Here is a 24,486-nt window from a genome sequence, read left to right on the forward strand (position 1 = left end):
TGGGGGGTAGGAGGAGGAGGAGCAGTTGCTCCGTAGTTTTGCAGCGCTTCTTTAAAATGGCCCCAATATGAACAACAGTGCTAAAAAGGAACATTGTAAACTCTTTTCAACTCTAGGAAAGAATGCTTCAAATGCTAGTAAAGCAAGACACCCAAATAAAAGCAGCTCTGAACTTTTATCTCATACTCGGGAAATGGGCAAAGACTCCAAAATATGGGGTTTCTGGAAAGATGAGCACCCTGATGCATTGTTAGTGAAGCTGAAAATTGGCCCAACTTGGAAGAGCAGGTTGGAATGATGTTAAGTGCCGAGCATGTGCATTGGTCCCAGGGAATTCTCTGCTACACATATGCCCTGAGGAAATCAGTGATAAAAAGGAAGACTGCATTCACACCAAAATGTTTACAGCAGCAGCATTTTATTTTAGTGGTAAAGAGCTGGAAACAAAGCAAATGTCATTTGTTAGGAAATGGTTAGGCATATTGTACACATGAACGAAATGGAACATTATTGCAACTGTAAGAAATGAGAAATTTGTTAAATGAAAAGAATCATTGAAAGATATATCTGAATGGATGCAAAGTGAAGTGAGAAGAACTAGGAAAACAATGTAAGAATGGTACCAACAGTGCAAATATAAAGAATGGCTCTCCAGATCAGTTGAAATCAGTGTTTCAGGGGGCAGCTAGGTGGTTCAGCGACCTAGTGATGGGAGGTCTTGAGTTCAAATCTGGATTCAGATACTTCCTAGCTGTGTGACCCTGGGCAAGTCACTTAACCTTCATTGCCTAGTCTTTACCATTCTTCTGCCTTAAAACCAATACACAACATTGATTCTAAGATACAAGGTGAGGGTTTAAAAAGAGTGAATGCTGTAAAGTTATGATGAAAAAGGGTGACCCCAAAGAAGAGCTGTGGAAAAGCACCTTCTTTCCTTCCTTGCAGAGGACTATGGGAATGGGATACTCAGATGATGTCAGACCCTTTTCATATATTGGTCACCCCTCTGTTTTATTCCTTGTTTAGGATGATGGTTCTCTGGGAGAGGGAGGAAGAAGGGCTACATTGGATAATATAGATGATATGAAAACAGAAGATATCCATAAACATGAACGTCCTTACCAGGGCTGTTGGAAGGGTGAGGCGACACCCCAGGGACATTGACTTCAACAGTATATTGTGGCAGTGAGAGTCTTGAGTTGCATTAAGAGGGCAGAGCTTCTGGGAACAAAAAGGGGAGAATCCCATTGTCCTCTGCTCTGGAGTGTTGCGTTTAGTTCTGGGTGCCATAGCTTAAGAAGGACATTGAAAATCTGGAGTGGGGGGAACCTGGGAGGCTCAGTGAATTGAGATCCAGACCTAGAGATGGGAGGTCCTGGGTTCAAATCTGACCTCAGGTACTTCCCAACTGTGTGCCCCTGGGCAAGTCACTTAACCCCCATTTCCACTCTTCTGCCTTGGAACCCATACACAGTATTGATTCCAAGATGAAAGGTAAGGAAAGTTTAAAAAAAAAAGAAAGAAAATCTGGAGTGTCCCGAGGAGGGCACCTAGGAAGGTGAAAAGATTTGAGATCAGGTGAAGGAGCTGGAGAAGAGAATGCTCAGGGGGAACATGATTACTGCGTTCAAGGGGATGCCATGTGGGAGAGAAGTTAGACTTCTCTTCCTGTCTTCAGAGAGCAGAACTAGGAGTAATGGAAGTCACCACTAGGCAAATTTTGGTTAGATTTGAGACAAATCAACCTTCCTAACTCTTAAAGCTGTCTAAAGATAGACTGAGCAATCTCAAAGATGAGAGGTTCTCTCTCCCTTGAAGATGTCAAGCAGAAGCTCTGAGCCTCTTAGTCCCTTTCCCTTTGAGGAAGAACAAAGCTATGGCTGGAGGGATCATGGATCCTTTTGCTTTGGAAAGACCCAGAAACATATAGAATAGGAAATCCCAAGGGAAATGGTTCCCAACAGTCAAGGGGAGAACACTGAGGAGCCTGGAGAGGAAGTAAAGAGAACCCGAATGAGGCAATGGAAAAAATGGTAAATCGGGGCTTGGGATGAAATCTCAACTTGTGTGACCTTCAATGGGCCTAGGCTTCACTTTTAGCATATTTAAAAGAGAGGTTAGAAACGGATGACCTCGAATGCCCCTTCCAGATCTAAGTCTATGACCATTCCCCATACTTTCCCCCTTCCTCTCATCTCCTTGACTGTGAATGATCAGAGATGATCAAGGATTCAGAACTGGAATGACCTTCCGAGACCATCTGGATAGACCATTAATGAGGAACCTGAGGCCAAGGGAAGTTTAGCAACTTGACCAAGTTTACTGAAAATAAGTAGCAGGGGTGAGATTTGAACTTGGATCCTCTGCCTCCAAATCCATGCACCACCTTACCTCTCTATTGAAGGTGGCAGCAGGGAGGGCTGTTGGGGATAAATACAGAGATGTCCTGTGCTCTTCCTTGCTCTCCAGCCCATCTGGGGAGAGGCCTGGAAATAACCTAGCAGAGGGTACTGGGGAATTCATCCCATGCAGTCACTCAGTACCTGGGGGCAGAGAAGAAGGCCCCTAATGCCAAGGGCCAGAGGATGGCCTCAGTAAAGAGTAGTCTTGATTTGGGGGTTTGATTCCTAATTTATTTTTCTGGCAGTTGTCATATTCCTGCTGGGGTACTTTCAGGGTCCAGGTGGTCTTTTCCACAGTGGCAGGAGCCAGTCATCCAGGGAAGCCATTGGAAGGTGGTGGAAGATATGGTAGCCGAGTGTTCACTGGTCCCAGATCAATGCTGAACTGCTAATAGCAGGAAAGGCCAGACAAGGACCAGCAGCAGGAATGATACTGATGTCTGGAGGCTACTATTGGGCCATGAGAGCCCACAGTTCTCATAGGGTTCCAGGCAGCCAGCAAAAGCCATAACATGAGCCACATAAGTCTCCTCCTGCACACCATGGAATAGGTGTGCTTGGGGACCTCTTGCGAAGATGGCCACATCTTCCCCTCCATGGGTCTCTGAGGACAGAGGCACAGCTGCCTGCTGCTTATAGGACACGTCCTCTGAGGAACAACAGGAAAGGGAAGTGAGCATGAGAGGAGAAAACTGTAGTAAGTAAGAAGTACCCCCTTCTCCATCCTTTACCCAGAGATCACAGGATTGGAGCTCTGGAGTCAAAAGGGACTTTGAAGTTCATCAGTTCCACACTCCTCATTTTACAAAAGAGGAAATTGAGGCCTAGAACCATGTTAGTGAACCTATGGCACAAGTGCCAGAGGGGACTGCTTCCCTCCCACTCTCTATGTGAACCTGAGGACATTTCTACTCTCACCTGCCTCTCTGCTCAGCAGTCCAATGGGAGCACTTCCTCTCTCCCCTATCTGGGTTAAGGCAAGGGGCTCACATGTGGCATGAGTATTGTAGTTTGGGTACTTGGTCTCTAAAAGGTTCACCATTGCTGACCAGGGAGGAGTGACTTGCTCAATGTCACACAGGCAGCAAATAGCAGAACCAAAACATGAACCCAGATCCTTAGGGCTCTAACGACTGCCTTGTACCCAAAACATAACTGAAAGATGCTTTTGAATGTGAGGCTTTTCCTGATCTTTCCAGTTGACAGACTCCTCCTCACCTCCAAATACCTTGTTCTTACTTTGTAAATACTTTGTATATATTTAACTGTCCTTACTGTTCTCACCCATCATCCAATAAAATAGAAGCTCTTGGAGGTTAGGGATTCAAACATCTTTGTCTTTTGAGCCCCAGGGCCTGATATATAATAGGCACCTTATAAATTGTTGAATGGTTGATATCTGAACCTGTTCCCTTACCCTTCAATAGAATAGAAGCTCCCATAAGGCAGAGACTGTTTGTTTTTTGTCTTTGGAGGCCAGTACCTACAACAGCTCCCAGCCCACAGCAAGTGTTTAATAATTTCTTGCGGTATTTTCTCTTCAGATCATATGAATCCTTTGTCTTTCCCTAAATATTTCTGTGGAGAGGAACAGCTAAGATTTTTTTAGAAGAAAGAATCCAACTATTACGAGGACAATAGCTATTATGAGGACAAAAGATAAGAACTTGGTTCAAACTCATAGGACAGTGAAATAAAAACACCTACTTTGAAAACACCAAAAAAGAAAAAAAATACAATAAATGGCCACAAGCTCAAAAAGAGCTTTGGGAAGAGCTTTAAAAAGACCTCAAAAATCAAATTAGAGAGGTTGAGAACAAATTAGGAAGAAAAATTAGAGGAATGTAAGAAAATCCAGAAAATTATGAAAGAAAGATCAACCAAATGGAAAAGGAGATCCAGAAACTCACAGAAGGAAATAATCTATTAAGGACTAGATTTGAATGAGAGGAAGCTAATGCTTTCCTAAGACAAGAAGAAAAAAAAACAAAGCAAAATCAAAAGAATGAAATAACAGAAGAGAATGTGAAACATCTCATCACAAAGACAACTGACCTGGAAAACAGATCAAGGAGAGACAATTATAAAAAATAATTGGACTCTCTAAAAATAAATTGATGAGTTATAAAAAATAAAATATTTAGATGGAAAAACTGTTCAATACAGGTTCAAAATTGTTTGGATACTTTTGATAGATGTAATCAAAAGTATCCTCAGTGATGAAGTGAAGCTCAAATGTGAACTTCCCTTCAGGGCCAAGCACAAGGATGCTAAAGAGATTCTTATTATAAAAATAAAATATTTATTGAAATATATAAGGATAATGAAGGATTTCTAATTCTAATTCTAAGGGATTCTAAATCCACCCAAATGAGCTCCCAGGTTCCACAAGGAACCACTTCTATATACAATACCAATCCTCCCTGATCTGACTAACCCAAATTTATACTATCTAAATAAAAAACTACCACTATTATCCTTCTAAATCTTAACTTTGACTTCAAATTATAAAATAGAAAAGGCTAGCTGGTTGAGTCTCAACAAGAATCAAGTTAGGACACTGAGTCTTTTAAGACTCTTAACAGATTCAGAGTCCAAACAAAAGACAAGGTTTTTCTTTGGTCTTCTCAGAGTTAAACAATTTATAAAAGCCACAATAGATATTCAATAGTGTTTCCCAAGTTGGGAAAGGAAAACACTGAGCTCCTTCAGATCTTTCCCTCAGACAGAGAGGCAAAGATATTCCCTTCTCCAGCCCTGAGAGAGAGTCTCTGAGTGTGTGTCTCTGCCAACTGCCAGAGAGAGTAATTGACACAGAAAAATGGTTATAACTGTCAACATCTGAAATCAACATTCTCTCTCAGCTCTGCTTCAAACTCCAGTTCTTTTTCAAGCCAGCACTTTACTTCATGTCCCTAAACTAATAAAACAATACTTATTTTCTAATATCATCTTTACAACTCCCAGGAAGTCTGACCAAAAAAGGAGTTTACAAACCTCACTCCAAGAAATCATCAAGGAAAACTATCCAGAAATTCTAGAATCACACATAGAAATATGAAATAGAAAGAATTCACCACTCAAAAATACCCAAAGATGAAAACATATAAGAACATCATTGCTAAGTTCCATAGTATCTAGGTTCAGGTCAAAATACTATAAGCAACAAGAAAAAACAATTTAAATACTGTGTAGCTAAATGAGTTACACATGGAAATAGATAACAAAATAACAATATCAGGGGACTTTAATTTTTCCCTTTCAGAACTAGATAGATCTATCCAAAAATAAGTAAAGGAGATAAATAGTACTTTAGATAAGTTCAATATGATAGGTGTCTGGAGAGCCCACACATACCTACATGAGGCTAGTAGTATATCTAAGCCTGAGCATACATATAATCCAAACATAGTTTCTGATGGGACAACAATGGCCTAGAGACCCTAAATATTCCACAAAAGTCTTTCTTTAACATTCATCATACTCTAGAGGTAATCCTGCATTACTGAGGGTTGTGGCATTGGAACAAAAGCTCTACTGGGAATGACCAAGCTGGAAAGACTTGGTTTTGTAAAGAGAATGGTCCTGGCAACTGATTATGTCTGCTCCCTAAGGACCAATTCAGCTAAATATGACCTTGGTAATGTATGTTAACTGAGAACCAGATGGGTTAAGTTGATTAAATTAAATGCTAATAGGAACATGGAGAAACAGCTGTGAATTGTCTTTTAGAAAACAAGATGGATGCACATTAAGAGTTGTAAAGCTGTTCACACTCATTGACTTGGGATTTCATTACTAGGATGAGGACCTAAAGGCATTACAAAGAGGGTAAAAACCTACCTTATGTGTGTAAACTTTGTAATGACAAACTAACTGGAAATAACACAAATGCAATGACTGGGAGAAATGGCTGAATGAATTGTGATCTTTGAATGTAATGGATTGTGTTATATTATTAGAAATTAAAAATATTAGAAATATAAAGAAAAGGGAAATATATGAAAAGATGAAAAGAGAAGAAAAGAACATAAGAATAATACATACGATTATTATAGTTTTAGAAATCAAGAAAAAAAAGTATCCAGATAAAACAAATCCAAAGGGAACTCAAAAGCAGATGATGTTTATATTGGCATTCAGTGAGAATTTATATTTTTTAATCTAATTGTAAACAATGTGTAGTTTGTGGTTCTGTGCATATTTTTATGTATTTATTGAAGTGCTTTTTGGTGGTGGTAGCACTTACTAAGTATATACTTTTAAAAATTGAGGGAAAAGTCCTTGTGTAATGGAACGGAATTGAATTGAAGGGTTTTCCAGAGCTCTTCCAGCCCCCTTCAGGACAAGAAATTGAGAACCAACTCCTCCTCCACCCAGATAGTATGGGCTCCCTTCCCACCCCACCCACCCCCACCTTCCCTATGTTATTGGCTTCCACTCTCACCACTGACACTTTCTTTGACATCTGGCCTGGTACCATTCACATATCCAGGTCCATTGCCATATAAGATGGAAGTATATGCTTTGTTATCTTGTGCCTTGCTGGGAGCCAGTCCTGAGAAAAGAGATAGAAGAAGATGGTAGAGCAAGATCATGCACAGATCTTGCTTCAGAAGGCTCCCATTGCTAGTTGACTTTGGGGTACTGGACAATGAGGAATGGAAATGGGAAATCTTCAACCTGAATATGGATGCCATATATTGCCACCTTCACAGTTCCTACCAAAGATTGAGCTGCCTCTGTAGGTGTAGCCGCCGAAAGAGAAGACATGGGAATGATCCGCAGTGACGGCAATCAGAGTGTCCTTTTCATTAGTCATCTGGACAGCCTTATCAATTGTTGAGTCAAACATGACAGCCTCAGTCAAGGCCAAGTGTGCATTGCCATCATGGTGGCCATGGTCAATTCGACCTCCTAAATGAATACATAACATATAGTGAGATCAGTCTCTACTCCAAGAGAAACCTCCTGATCACCCATTGGCAGCCTTCTATCTCTTCCCTCTCATGGCCCTTGTATATTTTTCTTACTTCCACTTGACTTCTCTGGCCTTTAGTTTCCTCATCTATAAAATGAAGGATTGGACTTTGAAGATTCTCTCTAGCTTTTGATCTACAACTGCTTCCCATCCTCCTTCCTTCACAGCCTCAGGAGCAGCCTCATGAAATTATTTTGAGTGTCTTGGATCTAAGTTGACCCCACCTTACCTTCCACAAAGAGGTAGTATCCTTTGGGATTTCGCCTGAGTATTTTGATGGCAACCTCAGTCATCTCCATCAATGAGGGGTCTACAGAAGCATTGCGCTGTAGATCATATTTAGTGTCTCCTGGTTCAAAGAGGCCTTGGAGAAATAGATCTCTTTTCAGCCACCACATATTAAGGCCATTGAACAAACACATACCTCAAAAAGGGCTGTACTTTCCCAACCTGGGCATTGCTGAGTCAGATATATCGTGTCAATGCCTCTTAGCAAAGAGGGTCCAGTCAGCAGTTTCATACTGACCAGAGATGTTGGGAAGAGCAAAAGCTAGCAAAACAGTACCTGTAGAAGACACTAGAGGAAGGGAAGGCAGTTGTGTTTGTTACCCATGATATGTGTCACTTCGAGGTTTTCTGCGGCATTCAGTAGTTCTTGACGGTCCCACACGTATTTGGCTCCCTGAGAAGGACAATCACCATCAGCCTTGGTTGACTCCTCCTCTAGGTCTGGTAGCCTTGGAAAATGGGGTTCTCTTCCTCTCAGCCCAACCTCCAGCTCTGAAATAACCCCATCACCTGTCTGGCGTCCAGCCATTCCTGTACAAGGTTCCGGTCATCCCTCCTGATCCCGTTCTGACTGCTGAGGTTTGGGTACTCAGGATCAGGAGTTCCCACGGGAAACATGTACTTGCGGCCCCCACCTAGGATCACCTGGGAGGAAATTGGAAAACTGGCATGAGCCAGAGTACATTCTAAATCTTGGGACCAGCCCCTTTTTTCCTACTGTCCACACCCTTACAAGACCATGTATTCTTGGCATTCTTTGTGTCATCATTCTTGTAGTTCCCTGTCTCAGCCTGATGTTTTCTCATTGATTCCTCTCTATCCCTTCAAGTTCTCCACTGAACTACATGGACTCTCTTTCTAGAGAACCTCATTAGATATCCCTGACTTTTATTACAAAGAGGAAACAGACAGAAGTTGGAAAAGAGATTCTCCTTGCAAGTGTCATTCTCCTATTGATCTCCACCTCCTTCAAGAATCTCAGCATGGAAGGGGACCCAGAGGCAACTATTCTAAACTGAGTCCAAATAAGAATCTCCTCTCTGACTGTCCCTAACAAGTACTCATGCAATCATAGAGGCCACTCCAAGCCTCTTGGGACAGGATCCTGTCGCTTCTGGAGGCAGCCCATCCCACTTATGGAAACTGTGTGTTTCTTTGCAACTCCAACTCACTTCTCTTCCAAACTCCTGGCAAATTGCTTGCCTCTAGCCCCACAAGAACACCCCAAACTTCCACCCTGGTGACCTTACATCAATGTCCACATTGGAAATCAGCTGGGAAGCAATGTCCTTACAACCACTCCTCAGGGCGTCAGCAGGCATGTTGGCATCTGAGTACCAGTCCCGGTTTACTACATGGGCATATGTGCCAGAGGGCGAGGCATGCTGCACCCGGGTGGTGGTCACTACCCCCACTGACTTCCCTGAGGGAATTCAAAGTCCAGAATCAGACCCCAGGGCCACCTCTGCTCTAAAGATCAAGTGAAAAAAAAATCCCTACCCTTTAGGATCTTTCATTGTATTGAGGGGTAGGAGTACATAGGTTAACAGATACATCTATACATGATGGAGAGAGCATCAACAACTTAGGAATAAGGGGAGGCTTCCTGTAGATGTCATTGGAACTGAACTTTTAGGAACCCCAAGAGTTGGAAGTGAGGATGGAGTGCATGCCAGGCCTGGGTGATTGTCAAAGGTATGGAGGTGGGAGATGAAGGACTGAGTGTAGAAGGATAGTTTGACTGAACAACAATCTATGTATTGGGGGGGGGCATGTCATGTGGAAAAAAGCCTTAAAGGGTAGACAAGGTAGGCAAGGGCCAAATCTTTTTTTTTTTTAACCCTCACCTTCTATCTTGGAATCAATACTGTGTATTGGTTCCAAGGCAGAAGAGTGGTCAGGTCTAGGCAATGGGGGTCAAGTAACTTGCCCAGGGTCACACAGCTGGGAAGTGTCTGAGGTCAGATTGGAACCCAGGACCTCCCGTTTCTAGGCCTGCCTCTCAATCCACTGAGCTACCCAGTTGCCCCCACAAGGGCCAAATCCTGAAGGGCTTTATGTGCCAAGAAGAATTTGTATTTTTATTCTAGAAGCAGAGAAGTCACTGGAGTAGAGTAATAACAGGTCAGACTTGTGCTTTAGGCAGCCAGTGACTCAGTGAACAGAGCATTAGACCTGGAGTGAGGAAGACCTGAATTCAAACCCACTCCCAAACACTGACTAGCTGAGTGACCCTGGGAAAGTCATGTAACTTCTGCCTGCTTCAATTTCCTCATCTGTAAAATGAGGATTATAATAGCATCTTGCACCCAGGGATCCTAGGAAGAGAAAATGAGAGAATGTTTATAAAGTGCTTAGTAAAACTCAACGCTCTATAAATGCTAGTTATTTATCATCATCATCATCATTGCCTTCATTATGTTGACAACTGCGTGAAGAATACGTTGGAGAAAGGAGAGGCTGGAAGCCAGAGAGCTATTGAAGAGGTGCTTGTGATAGTCCAGGTGAGAGGTGATGAGGGCCAAGATTCCGGTTGGCACCATGTGAGTGGAGAAGAGGGGGCGGAGGGAGGCTGGAGTGTCTGATGGACAAGATCTGGCAATTGAATGGATTTGTGGGGTGGGGAAGAGTGAGGAGCTGTGCTTGGGACCTTGAGTGGTGGAGCCCTTACTAGAAGCAGAGGCCTGGAGGAGCAATGGCTCAGGGGAGGCAGAGGATGAGCCCCCGCTGTTGCCCAGCTCACCTGCTTTCTTGGCTCGTTGCAGTACAGAGTAGACCTCATTGCCAAAGGTCGAGTTGCACTGGTCCACCCGGGCAGCCGCGCTGAGGCCGATGGTTTTGTAGTTGCCCTTCACGCCACAGAGGTAGGCGGTAGCTGTGCCTGCGCTGTCGGGGACCTGCCTGTCTACATTGTACGTCTGTGCAGATGGAGCTGGTTAGCTTCTGGGCAGCAGCCAGAGGAGCCCCCGTTTTCCTCAGCCAGGTCCTCTGAGCCCATCAGAGCAGGGAGGCCCCTGGCTTAGGCCGATTCCCTCCTCATCGATGGAGCCTGGCCCCCACCTCACTTCACTCCCCATCCCCCAAGCCCTGCCCCTTTCCTTCCGCATTTGCCAGGCTTGCTCCATCCCCATGAAGTCACTGGCCCCTCTTGTGAATGAGCCCAGAGCCCCCGCCTGCATCTCCAGCTCCTTCCACCCTTGTCCTCCTCCCAACAAGGTCCTAAGTGTAGACCTGGAAGGAAGGGACCTCCCTGGGCTCACAGGGGTCTCAAGGACTGGAGTGGGGAGGGGTCCCAGGCCCTCTGGACTTCAAGGCCAGCGCTCTATGGACTCCCGCCAGCCTTTTTCGAAGAGGTACCTTGGACAGAGCCACATAGGGAAACCGGTCCATGGCCAGGGGGGTCTCAGGGCCCAGATTTCCACTCAGTTTTCCTTTGAGTATCCGGGTGGCTGTCACTGTGGGCACTCCCATCCCTACGTGAACCAAGACCAAGCTGAGGACCGAGCCCATCCCTGGGGAGACCAGGGCAACCATCCTCTACTCCAGCCGCCTGGGAGAGGGGATGGGGCCAGGGAGACAAGTTCCAGAGCCTGGTTTGTGTGGGGAAGTAAGCTGGAGGGACAGGGAGCCTACCTGGGCTACGGGGGCATCTGGGGGAGTGTGGCTCTCTGTATGTGGGGCGGGTGGGGCTCGGGACTGGAAGATCCCTGAAAGCAACCCCACTCACCATCTCCCAGGAAGAGGATGAGGTTCTTGGCTGCCGTCTGGATGGGCTGCAACTGCTGGGCTGTTTTGATGGCTTCTGCAGCTTGCCGGTTCCAGAAACTGGGATTCTCTTCTTCTTCTGGGGGCACAGCACTGGGGACTTTAGGGAGTGGACAGCCCATCTCTGTCCCTCACCCCCAGGGCATCTGGCCCTGGTCTCCCAAATCATTAAAAAAAATCAGATCAGGGGGAAGGATTTTAGAGCCAGAAGGACCTCAGAGAACCTTTGAACTAGAACTAAGAGACACTAGAGGCCACCCAGTCCACCCTTTCATTTTACAGATGAGGAAACTGAGGCCTGAGGAGGTAAAGCAACTTTGAATCACACATCTAGAGTTGGAAAGGACCTCAGAAACCATCTGGTCCAGTCCTCAGACTTTATAGATGAAGAAACTGAGGCCAGACACTGATATTCAGAAAGAGCATCGAATCTCGCTGACTCGGAAGATAGCACACTTTTCACCACACCCCATACTAGACTGGCTGCTCATTTTGTCCAGGAGGAAACTCGAGGCCCAACAAAGGGAAAGGGCTTGATGAAGGCCCTACAGCTAGTAAGCAGTGCCTTCCTCACAACTTCCTAAACTCTTTTTCTTCCTCAGCAGATATCCAAGGCATCTCTGAATCCTCATACAGCCTTGGGCTTCCCCATTCCTGGGGGCTAATGGATCCCAGCATTCCTTTGGCAGCCTTTTTTTAAACCCTTTCCTCTTTCCATCCTAGCATCGATCCTGTGTATTGGTTCCAGTAAGAGCTAGACAGTGGGGGTTAAATGACCTGCCCAGGGTCACAAAGCCCTTTGGTAACCTTCTAACCACACACCATCCCCATCTTTCATAGGGGTCCCACGGCTTTTCCTCAGTCCCTCCTTCTGGTCTTTGAGTAGAACCCTCTCCCTGCTCCCTTTCTATTAGGGATGTCATTACCTGGGATTTCGCCTTTGGCAGTGTGGAAATAAAGTCCCACCAGGAAGAGAGCGAATATTCCCTGCATCGTGTAGCCAGAGAGGGAGAGATGTGGTGTTTCTCTGGGACGCTCAGTTACTTAATAGTGGGCTGTGGGGACTTTGGCCCCCAAACCAGATATCTGCTTCCTGTAAGATACTATTCCTTTGTGGGTACCCCGCCCACTCAATGGTCCTGGCCACACCCCTGCCCTCCTAGGCTGATCCCTTCTGTTGGGGAGCCAAGGTGGCAGTGGGTGGTGAGATTGTGCATCTAACTAGAGGCAGAAGAGTCCCCAATTCTGGGTCAGGTGGCTCCTGTCCCCCCCACCCCAGCTACAGGAACAAACCCACAGAATCACAAAATGTCGTACTGGGGAGGACAAACAAAATACCTACATCAGCTAGTCATAGGATCCCAGATCTGGAGGGGGAAGGGACTCAGAGTCCATGCAGTCTGATCCCTTAACCCTATTTTACAGATGAGGAAACTGAGACTGAGGAAGGTGAAAGTGATTTCTTGCCCACATCTTAAGTGTGCCAGAATTTAAACTAAGGTCATCTGATTCTCAAGTTGTGACTCTTTCCAGGGTGCCACATACTCAATGCCAGTGGCAGAAGATGGATTCCGTTTCTAGCTTCCTGTTTCCAAATCTAGAGCTTTTCCCACAACTTTTCCAGCACTCAACCATCCTCCAGGCCATAGCCAGAAAAGACCTAAGTGGAGGTAGCTGGGTGACCCATTGTATATCAAGAGTCAGGAAAACCTGAGTTCAAATCTAGTCTCAGTCACACACTAGGTATGTGATCCTGGAGAAATAATTTAACCTTTCTGCCTCAGTTTGTTCATCTGTAAAATGGGAATAATAGGAATAATAATAATTGGACCTACTTCCCAGGGTTGTTGCATAGACTGAATGAAATAATGTGTATAAAGCTTTTGTAAACCTTAACAAGCTTCTAAATGTTAGCTACAGTCATTATTATGATATATGACCAATCTAACATCATTATTATCATCATCATCGTCACGCTTAGGCCTGTAGGCAGAAGTCTACGGTCCAGAAATGAGTCGGTCTCTTAGCTTCACAGATGCTCAGCCAGAGGAGGGGCTGGAGCTGGAAATGGCACCAGGGTAAACAAGTCAGGGCTGTGGCTCTGGCTATCCATGGCTTGGCCCCTTCCTATCTTTCCCGTCTTCTCGCACATTGGTCCTCCCCCCCACCTCATCAAAAACCAGCCTCTTTGCTATTCTTTGAAATGACACTCCATTTCCTGTTGCTGTTCAGTCTTTTCAGTAGTGTCTAACTCTTCCAGACCCCATCTGGAGTTGTCTTGGCAAAGATCCTGGCGTGCTTTGCCATTACTTCTCCAGCTCATTTGACAGATGAAGAAACTGAGGCAAACATGTTGAAGTGACTTGTTCAGGGTCACCTAGCTAGTAAGTGTCAGAGGCCAGATTTGAACTCAGGAAGATGAGTCTCCCCCCACTTCAGGCCCAGGGCTCATGTGGCATCACCTAGCTGTCCTATCCATCTCCTGATTCCATATTGGTTGCTCTCTCATGCCTGGCACTCTCTCCCTCCTCATTCTGCTTCTGAGATCCTGTGGCTTCCTTAAAGCTTCAGCTAAAACCTCACCTTCTCCAGGAAGCCTTTCCCAGGCCTCTCCAATCTTAGTGCCTTCCTTCTGAGCTTATCTCCAATTATAGTGTTTCTACATTGTCCAGACTTATTTGCATGTTGTCTCCCCTCCCACTACTCCACTGAGAACAGGGCCTTTCTTTTGTTCTTGTTGCTTTTGTAGACCCAGCATTTAGCACAGAGCCTGGCACATAGTAGGCATTTTATAAATGCTGACTGGCTATTTCCCCCTCCTTTGTGGCCTAAACATAGGAGCCCCTTTAACACCAAACTCCTTAAAAAAGTCATTTCTGAATGTTGCCTCCCCTGATCTCTTCTTACTGTTGTCTAAGCCGGTTCCATTCTGGTTTCAGCCTTCATCGTTCATTCCAAGCTGCTCTCTCTAATCTTCCTAGGAACCTCTCAATCACCAACTCTCCTCCATCCTTAACCTCTGCAGCGTTTGGCATTGTTGATGACTCTCTCCTGGATACTTTCATCTCTTCTCTGGAATTTTGTTGTTTTTTCAGCCCTTATCTTCTGTCTTAGAATCAGTACTAAGCATCAGTTACAAGGCAGAAGAGCAGTGAGGGCTAGGCAATGGGGATTAAGTGACCTGCGCAGGGTCACACAGCTAGGAAGTGTCTGAGGCCAGATTTGAACCCAGGACCTTGAGTCTCCAGGCCTGGCTCATTTTCCACTGAGCCACCCAGCTGCCCCTTTTCTTTGGGGTTTCGTTACATGGTTCTTGTTACATGGTTCTCTCCTGATTCTCCTCCCATGTGCATGACCATTATTTCTCCATTTATTATTTTCCCTCTTCATCTAGGTCATTCCTGCTAACTCTTTTCTGTCCTGGGGCCCCATCTCTTCTCCTTTTATACTATTTCTCTTGGTGATTTCACAAGTTCAATGATCATTTCTAAACAGGCGATTCCCAGATCCATTTAGCCAGCAAGCCAGCATTTATAAAATGCCTACTATGTGCCAGGCTCTGTGCTAAAAGCTGGGAATACAAAAGCAACAAGAACAAAAGATAGTCCCTGTTCTCAAGGACCCCACGATCTAATGGGGGGTGGGGAGGGGACATGCAACTAAGTCTGGGCAAACACTTCTTTCTCCTAACCCCCAGGGCTAGGGAAGGTGAAGGCTACTCAGTGTATCATTCCATTATGAAGATTCTGCTCAAGGAAGGAATTTCCCAGTTTACTGAGCTAAGAAATCAAGGAGCTTTGGACCTGGCCATTAGTGGAATGTGATCAATGGACCCTGGCTTAGTGAGAGAAGTTATTGTGTAAATAGCGATAGCAGAAGTTTGATAGGCTGGTGCTGGGCCAGCATCCAAAGATCACAAATAACCTAAGGGCCAGCCAGACCTGTGCCCCACCCACACTGACATCACACCAACTTGCTCTCCTCTTCTGGGACCTGAGCTCTGCCTCCTCTACTTCTCCCACTTTGGTAGCACAAATCTGATAAGGGGCTAATTGGTTTTCCTGGCACCAGGAAAAACCAGGAGCCCCCAGAAGTTCCTGACTCACCACCAGAATTATTCTTGGGATCCTGAAGAAGAAAAATGAATACTAGTGCTTAAGAGATATACCTTCTTTGGAGTCCCAACAACACTAGTAGGTGGCATTATTATTGCCATTTTTCAAAGGAGGAAACTGAGGCTCAGAAAGGTTAAGTAACTTGTTCAGTTTCAAGATTAGTAAGCATTGACAGATCTTTATTGTATTGCCTCCTTGAACACTGCCCCTCCAGGTACCCATGTCTCCTGAGCCAATCATCTATATTTCCTCCATGAGTTTCCGGTTCCCTTCATCCCTCCTTTTCTCTTCCTCCTTTTTTTCCTCTTCTCCTCTCCTCTCTTCTCCTCTCCTCTCCTCTTCTCTTCTCTTCTCTTCTCTTCTCTTCTCTTCTCTTCTCTTCTCTTCTCTTCTCTTCTCTTCTCTTCTCTTCTCTTCTCTTCTCTTCTCTTCTCTTCTCTTCTCTTCTCTTCTCTTCTCTTCCTTCTCTCTCTCTCTTTCTCTCCCTCTCTCTTTACCCCTTCCTCCCCACTCATCCCCTCTCACTCATCATCTCTCTTTTTTTAGTACTTGAATGCAGATAACTTTCTCTGTACATCCTAAAACTCAAATAAATTATTTGCAATCAAGTACACTTCAACCTTCTCTCTCTCTTTTTATTCTGTCCCTCATCAAAAGTCTGTCTTGCTTCTGACCACAGTGTCTCCCAATCTGCCCTCCCCCTTGTCATCCCTCCATATCTCTTAGCACTTTCCCCTACCATCTCCTTGTAACAATTAAATTTAGGTTTGACTCAATATGAGAGTTATGAAAGTGGTCGCCATTTATAAAATATTAGCTCCTAAGCCAAAATGACTGTTAGCGGCTTTTATTTATAAGATAGAAAAAGTGAAAGTGGGAAATGTAGAAAAGAGGCAGAGCCTTAACAAGTCTACCAGCCCTAAGTGCTTCTCCAGTGAAGTCTGGGTCAGTCCCCCTTCTCCCCTCTTCCCTACCCCCCACCCCATCACCCTACCCCCACCCATCCACCCCCATCACCAGGCAAGGGCTTCCTCAAGTCCTGATCTCCATGTGAAAGTCCTGTAGTCTCCAGCAAACAAACACAGAATCCAAGGAAAGAGTCTCTCCATAAGCAGAGGAAGGAATCTCTGAAACCAATCATTTCCACAAGCCCAGGAAGCAAAGAGAGCCAAGGAACCAGTCTCTTCAAAAAATCAAGGAAGGGAATTGTGCCCCAGACCATGTTGATCTCTTTTTATACTCCTTTTTTCACATCATTTCCTGTCTCTCCCCCCTTCACTGAAACGAATACCAGTCTTTGCCTAATATGTGTGTGTGTGTGTGTGGGGGGGTGTTTGTGGGATCCACCTCTCATCCTCTGAGGGTATAAACTCTTTTCAAAGGATTCACAAGTTTCTGACTGAGTTAAAAGGGTGGAGCTCTCCAAGTATTTGATTGAGTTAAGATAAAGAAATTTTCTTTCACATCCCTATTGGGTAAGATAACTTTCTATACCTTATTGTATATACTTAATATACATAACTGAATATATGTGTTATTCCTTCATTTCAGAATGATGGCACATTGTAGTTGTTTAATAAATGCTTATTCCCTTCCCCCAAATAAAACATTTATATTTGCAATGAATTGTATAATGATGCATCACTGCATACAGAAATTTAGCACCTACTGAATATTATCAGGATGCACTTTTTGGTGCCATAGGTGGTGCTAATACACCAATGAATAAGCCCAACTTCTGCCATGGCCTCAACAGGAAGACCCCTTCTAAAGACTGGTGCTTGAACCCTTTGCTCTACTTCTTGGCTTGTCTCACTCAACATAGTCCTATTCTCTGGGTTAGTCATCCTCAGTCAAAGGAAGCCAATCACCTTGGTAGCCATTCACTTTGATGTGGTCTGGTGGGAAGCCTCTGCTAACAGCCCAGTTCTTTTTTAAAATTTATTTAGAATATTTTTCCATGGTTACAAGATTCATGATTTTTCTCACCCCTCTTCCCTCCCCTCTCCCAGAGCTGACAAGCAATTCCAATGGCTTATACATGGATCATTGTTCAAAGCCTATTCCCATGTTATTCACATTTGCAATAGAGTGATCATTTAAAGTCAAAACCCCAATCACATCACCATCGAACCACATGATCAATCATAGGTTTTTCTTCTGCATTTGTGTTCCCACAGTTCTTTCTCTTAAGTTTTTTGGGATTGTCCTGGATCATTGCATTGCTGCTAGTAGAAAAGTTCATTACTTTCAATTGTGCCACAGTGTATCAGTCTCTGTGTACAAGGTTCTCCTGGTTCTGCTCCTCTCACTCTGCATCAGGTCCTGGAGGTCGTTCCAGTTCACATGGAATCCCTCCAGTTCATTATTCCTTTCAGCACAATAGTATTCCATCACCATCAGATACTACAATGTTTTTTTCCCAATACAAAGAGTGCAGCTATAAATATTATTGTACAGGTAGCTCTTTGGGATACAAACCCAGCAGTGCTATGGCTGGATCAAAGGGCAGGATCAAAGGTCTTTTAGTGCCCTTTGGGCATAGTTCCAGATTGCCTTCCAGACTGGTTGGACTAATTCACAACTCCACCAGCAGTGTATTGGTGTCCCAATTTTGCTACATCCTCTCCAACATTTATCACTTTCCTTTAGCAGCCCAATTCTTTAAGGAGTACCATATCTTCGGTGTCACATGTCAGGACACAGGGCACCAGCATCCACATGAATTTTTCACCATAGAGGCTGAATGCTGAGTTGGCTGTTGGTCAATGCTGCCACCTATCTTTGGCAAACAGCCTCTGGCTTGGTACCAGTCAGAGCATTATGGTTAGTCCACATTTGGAACACTTTTCTATATGTATAGTAGGAATTTCTCAGTGACTTTGAAGCCAGAAACTCATCGTTCTTGACTTCTCTGCAACTTTTGACACTGTTGGTCACCCTCTCCTTGATTTCTTCTCTCTGGATTTTACAACATCTTTTTCTCCTGGTCCTCCTTCTAACTGGTTGGATCTTCCTACCTTTCCTGGCTTCTTAAGTCTGCTTCTTTCCATGCCCTCTTTGATGCAGACACTGGGCTCCTGGTGATGAGCCAGGAAAACAATAGATGCAATAACTAAAACAATGGAAATGGGAGTAATGACAACCAAAACCAACCCAATCAGAATTAAGTGAAGTGATAAGGGCCTAGAGGAGAGATCTGGGAAGATTCCCCCACTCTCACTCTTTATAGCAATTGGTTATCAGATATTCCAAACGACATGGGATTTTTTCATTGTGTTGATTAGTTTTCTTCCCTTTTTTCTTTCTCTTTTCCCTTTTAAAATATTTTTTTATTTGCTTATTTGTTATGTTTAAATTCCCAAGTATCTTCCTCTCTCCTCACTGCATAGAGAAGGTATCATTTGACAAATAGATATGTGAATATATAAAACTATGTCTTGCTTGTTTCTATTTATCAGTTCTTTCTCTGGAGGTGGAAATACACAAGCTATTCTTCAAATAATATTTCTGTTGCTGTATAGAACATTCTCTGGGTTCTGCTCCCTTCCCTTTCTTTTTAAAATGCTTTCTTATAACGATTGGTTCTCTGGAAGGGAGAGAGGAAAGGAAAAACGGGGAAATCTCAGTGATGTTGGCACTAAAGATAGAGATAAAAAATTATGAGTAAAAGCACTGACAATGGCATTGGTAGTGATGTGGGGACCTAGGCAGCCTCCTTTCTTGACCTGTTTTCCCAAAGCAGGTTGGCCCTCTAGTCCCCAGCTTTTACCCTAGCAAGTAGACATTCCCTTCTCATTGAAATTAGCCGACATGTGGCCACCATTGCTACCACTGTGATAGAATTCAAGACTGCCTCAGTAATCCTCAGATGATAGAACAGATATATTATTGTGTTCCAGGACTGGTGGGTAACAGGGATATCTAGCCTGTGTTCATCTTTATGTGTGACTGAAGTAGAGGGAAGGAGAAGGTCATGGGATATGAGGAGGCCAAGGAATGGAGAGGTAGAGAATTCTTCCATTTCTAATAATGGATTGCATGAAGTTAGTATAAATCATACTCATTCTTTTTTGAGAATCTGTTTTGGTTCATGTCAGCCTCACCCTTTGACTGAACATGGATGCATACTATGGGAGGATACCTTGAGGCTATACCCTAATCCTACATGACTTCTGGAGTCTGGAAGATAGCTCTGATCTGGACTGAGGTCAGGTCTGTCCACCCAGAGAGACTCACAGAGAGTGACATCACTGGGGGATTAAAGATTGAGGGCGGCTCTCTTCTTCCTCCAGGAGGAGATCGATTCCTTGGCAAAGACAGTCATACAAAACTGGCTAGTCTTTGATATGCTTCTGGCTGCTTCTGGGGGTGCCTCTGCTCTTACTTTCTTCTTGTTCTTACATAAATAGATCTGGTGAAATTGTTATATATGTCCAGGAGCTTCAAGGAATTTTGAATGACACTCAGCAAATTGCTCTAGAGACCCATGTGATATCTGATGATGCATGATGGAACCTCTCATGGCTACAGGGCACAGGTTTGTTGGCAACTGTGGCCAAATGGGTCTTTTTAAGCCTAGGATTTTTTGTCCTTTTCAGGCTTTGCTTTAGTCGTATTAAATGCCAAACTTTCAACAGGGGAAAAATTTATGTACACACATAGTGAGTACCATGACCATGTTAGGGATATAATAGATTTAACTTTTAGGCAATCCATCTATGTATTTCTTATATGCATAGATTTAACTTATTTTGTTTAATAGGCTTTGAGAAATAATCTTTTTATTTTTTCTTCCTCATTTAAGTAGGATGTTTTAAAACTTCTATTTATGGAATTATAATGGATATTTGATATCAAAGAATCAGTTTGAAATGGCTAACAGCTCTGATAACACTGCATACTCCAAAACTTAGACTATTGCCGTGGTGGTGAACCTATGGCACATGTGCCACAGGGAGCACTCAGAGCTCTCTCTGTGGGCACATGCACCATCACCCTAGCACAGAGTTCACCAGAGTTCATTACTAGAAAGCCAAAGAGGTGAGGGGCTGGGCTTCTCCCCTACCCCTCACCTGAGGACATTTTTTACATCATCTGCCCCTCTAAAAGATCCACCATTACTGGACTATTGAAACCTGCCATTGGTTATTAAATCTTATGAAACTGTAACTAATGTTTGAATTTCATTCCAGGAGAATGATAAAGAGACAGCTAACAAACCACTGATCAGTGCTAATGAACAGGTGATCACAGATGTCAGCAATCCCTGTTGAGGTGACAGATTGTCAGTGCCAAAGTTGGGGAGAAGTGGCTGTTCAGCTAAGTTCTGAGGTTGGCTTTCTCTCAGCCTGTAGGACACGAGACTGTAGGATATTTCTATTTGGCTCCAACTCCAGCTTGCTATCCCTATGATGTAATAGAAATCAGACTGGAAGGCCACATTGCTCTTTTTGTCATTCTTCTGTCCTCTTCTTTGGCATGGCAACTTTCTTTAATCATAGAAAATGGTGGGTAACTGCAATATTATTGCACCTGACCTAGATACATGTAGGAGATAAACATCTCCAGTACACCTTGAATATGTATCAGGGACTTGTTACGATGTTAACTTATCTATTTACTTTTTTCTCCCCTCTTATTTTTGGGAGAAGTGATCCATGTATTATTTAATGCATTCTTTAATCAGTAACCTTGAAGCCTAGTCATCCATACTTTACCAAGTCTGTTGTTGCTGTAAATGAATATTCACCATGTTGGAACATTTTGTGTTACCATCAGATTATGTTAGGATTAGATCCTGGGAAGTATCTCAACCTCCTGAGGGGAGATTGTGAAGTTATCCTAAGGGTCCATGGACTAAGATGTCTTAAAATCAATTTTAGGGAAAGGTATCACTGATAACACCCCCCCTCCCCCCGGAAAGTGGATTTCCTGGAGAAGATGCTATAAGGCCCATCATAATTCCAAATGGATTAAAAAGATAATGGCAATAGAGAATCCTAGAAAATCCCTGGAAATCAAACACTACAGCATGTGATTCTGAGTGAACCTTTGGATATAATGAACTGGATTGTGGAGGATTGGGCCTTCCATCCACTTTTTTTTAAACCCTTACCTTCCGTCTTGGAGTCAATACTGTGTATTGGCTCCAAGGCAGAAGAGTGGTAAGGGCTAGGCAATGAGGGTCAAGTGACTTGCCCAGGGTCACACAGCTAGGAAGTGGCTGAGGCCAGATTTCAACTAGGACCTCCCATCTCTAGGCCTGGCTCTCAATCCACTGAGCTACCCAGCTGCCCCCATTCCATCCACTTTTATTGTTCCCACATGCAATTATTTTCTCCTGATTGCAAAACCCTTGTGCCAAAAAAAGGGTTAGGTCCCTTGTCAATGACCCTCTCAGTAATTTTTTAATATGTTCAGAAGCAGTCAAAATGTAGTTAGACCTTCCATGAAATATATAACATCTTTGGGCCCTTATGCACCCTTGTGAGATAATCCTGAAATGTACAGATATTATATATGGAATGATTCACTAGCGTGTTGATCTCCCAAAGAATCATAGGGGGGATTGTGTGGATTTAATATAAACTGTAATCCTTATTGCTTTGTGGAAACCATTTTGGTGGGTATTAGCCCCACCTTTTGGGTGTGCATGCATACTATGGGAGGATACCAGTGGTCTTGTGGCTCCTCAATATCTCTGAAGAGGCTGGTCCCTAGTCCCATGTGAATCCTAGCATCCAGAAGACAGGGCTCTGACCTGGGCAGAGGTCAAGTCTGCCCCACCAGAGAGACTCAGGAGGAATGACATCACCAGGGGTTTTAAGAGAGAAGTGAGAGGAGGCGTGGCTCTCTCTTGGGTTGGAGATTCTTGCTGGCATTGCTGCTTTTTGCTAATAAATGGAGACAAGCAGGCAAGTTCAGATGAGTTAGGCATGACCAGGTGATTATGTGATTCTCTGTTTCTGTCTGTCTCTCCCTTTCTCCAACTTATACTAATAAATGATCAAAAATTAATACATGGTCTCCAGAGAATTTTAATAATAAGAGGATCACAATACCTCCTAATGTACTACCCCCTCTCTGGGCCTCCTTTGAACTAGAAGGGATTTAATTATTTTTAGTAGGACCACATGGCCTATGGAGCATAGGGTGCTGCAGACATTTCTAATGGGCTATCCCAATGTCCCCCACCTCTTTAAAATCAATGATAACATCTTCATTCTTATCCAAGGGTTCTGTTCCCCATCACAGGAATCCCTTCCGAATCATATCATCATCTTCTCAAGGCACATTCTAAGCATCATTCTTAAATATTCCTGATATTGCTCCATAATGCCAACATTTAACTGGTCCCAAAAAGAAGGCAAAAGGGACCAAACAATCCGACCAATTCTTTCATTCAACAAACACTTAATTCAGTAAAATTGCCTACTAGGCGCTGGGCACTGTGCTGCGTGCGTATTGGGGCTTCCAAGGGAAAAGACAAAGGCAAAAGGAATTTACAACATAATTAATTAAAATAAACATTAATATTTCTAAGCAATGAGGTATTGCTTAAATCAGTGCAGTGACAGATAACTCCAAACTAGAATCTGAAAAACCAAGTGCCATGATTAAAGAAGAGGAGTGAACACTGCCAAGCAGAGAAAAGGACAAGAGTCTCCTCCCCTCCCTCCCCGCGCTTTGAATCATCAGAATGCTTAATAGGCTGCCATTTTTCTCTCTAAATTCCTGGGCAAACAAATACCTGCTTCTCCAAGTAAATGCCAGTTCCGAAGGGAGTGAAAATGACCCAGTCTTTATCTGGAGACGAAAGCCTTCTTCAGGTAATGACAGCAACTTAAGAAGGTTTCCTGAGAGCAGGGAGGTCCACTGGGACAGGAAGCTGGCTCAGGGGAGCAGATGAGAGGGGCGAGGAAGGAAACAGAAAGAGGATCCATTCACCTGTTCTCCCAGCAGGGCAGGGGGGCAAGTAGTCACATAGGCAAAGAGCGGCTCCCACTGAGGCACATCATTCCCGAAGCAGATCAGTGATCCAGAGAAGCCTCCACCATGATGCTATTCCATTTGGGTAGCCGCATCCTTCACTCACAGTCACTCCACTGGCCTTTATCTGCAGCTCCCGATTTTACTCCTCATGATCATTCAACACCCCCTTCCATTCAAGGAGGAAAAAAATACTTCCCAGCAGCCTGTGCTACTGACATGAGGTTACAAAGCATTTGAAGGGTTTCACACATGAAACCTCATTTGATCCTCACCACAACCCTGGAAGGTAAGTGATATTATTCACCCCATTTCACAAATGAAGAAACTGAAGTTGAGACAGGTGAAGGGACCTGCCCAGGGTCTCTGAGCTAGTAAACATGTAAGGCAGGATTCAAACCCAGGTCTTCATGACTCTAAGGGCGATAGGAATACTTGGTGCTATCATTCCCAACTGCATGGACTTTGGCTCATAAAAATGAAGAACAAGACACTTAGTAGATGTCTCCATATTGACTGCTGAGGAATATCTCCACATGAACTTGAATGAAGAGTTTTCAAAACAGAGACTCAGTGAGAGCCATCCGGATGCTGTGGGAACAGGACAAGAAGCATGTCATCCCCATCATCCTGTCTGCTGCCCACCTTCAGGGCCCCTCCCTAGATGTCTACAGAAGATGCATTTCCATTCTGGTTTTTGCCTTCCATCACAACATGTCGCCATTTTGGTCCCTTGCCTGAGTGTTCAGAATAGCAAGTCATCCCTTATTGACTAGCTGCCTCTCCCAGGATCATTTCTATCTGAATGTCAATCAATGAATAAAGGGGAGAACAAGGTAATAATGACCCAGAAAGTCAGCATAGCTGGTGGATAGATACAGGCAAGCTGTCCTTATATAACATTACGAGGGCCTGAGTTCAAGTACTACCAGTGACACCTACA

The 24,486-nt window shown here is 44.0% G+C and overlaps 1 protein-coding gene across 1 annotated transcript; it reads right to left on the minus strand.

Moving 5' to 3' along the window:
- Positions 1-406: 406 nt before the first annotated feature.
- LOC100022318 (intestinal-type alkaline phosphatase 1) lies at positions 407-12,476 on the minus strand. Its single transcript, XM_007486080.3, has 11 exons — positions 12,363-12,476; positions 11,399-11,515; positions 11,029-11,144; positions 10,415-10,589; positions 8,922-9,094; positions 8,182-8,316; positions 7,993-8,065; positions 7,613-7,747; positions 7,128-7,319; positions 6,850-6,960; positions 407-3,051 (listed from the first exon to the last, which is right to left on the minus strand). Exons 1-11 carry the CDS (start codon positions 12,427-12,429, stop codon positions 2,777-2,779), a joined length of 1,569 nt encoding a protein of 522 aa, XP_007486142.2. The 5' UTR covers positions 12,430-12,476; the 3' UTR covers positions 407-2,776.
- Between the last annotated feature and the right edge of the window lie 12,010 nt (positions 12,477-24,486).

The sequence above is a fragment of the Monodelphis domestica genome, chromosome 2 (assembly GCF_027887165.1).
Source record: "Monodelphis domestica isolate mMonDom1 chromosome 2, mMonDom1.pri, whole genome shotgun sequence".
Taxonomy (NCBI): domain Eukaryota; kingdom Metazoa; phylum Chordata; class Mammalia; order Didelphimorphia; family Didelphidae; genus Monodelphis; species Monodelphis domestica.

Excerpts from the sequence above, each read along its gene's own strand:
- LOC100022318 (XM_007486080.3), bottom strand. The coding sequence starts at position 12,429 with ATGCAGGGAATATTCGCTCTCTTCCTGGTGGGACTTTATTTCCACACT. Across the intron at positions 10,590-11,028 it reads CCTATGTGGCTCTGTCCAAG|ACGTACAATGTAGACAGGCA; the intron begins GTACCTCTTCGA and ends CCATCTGCACAG. Across the intron at positions 7,748-7,992 it reads CGAAGTGACACATATCATGG|GCCTCTTTGAACCAGGAGAC; the intron begins GTAACAAACACA and ends TATTTCTCCAAG.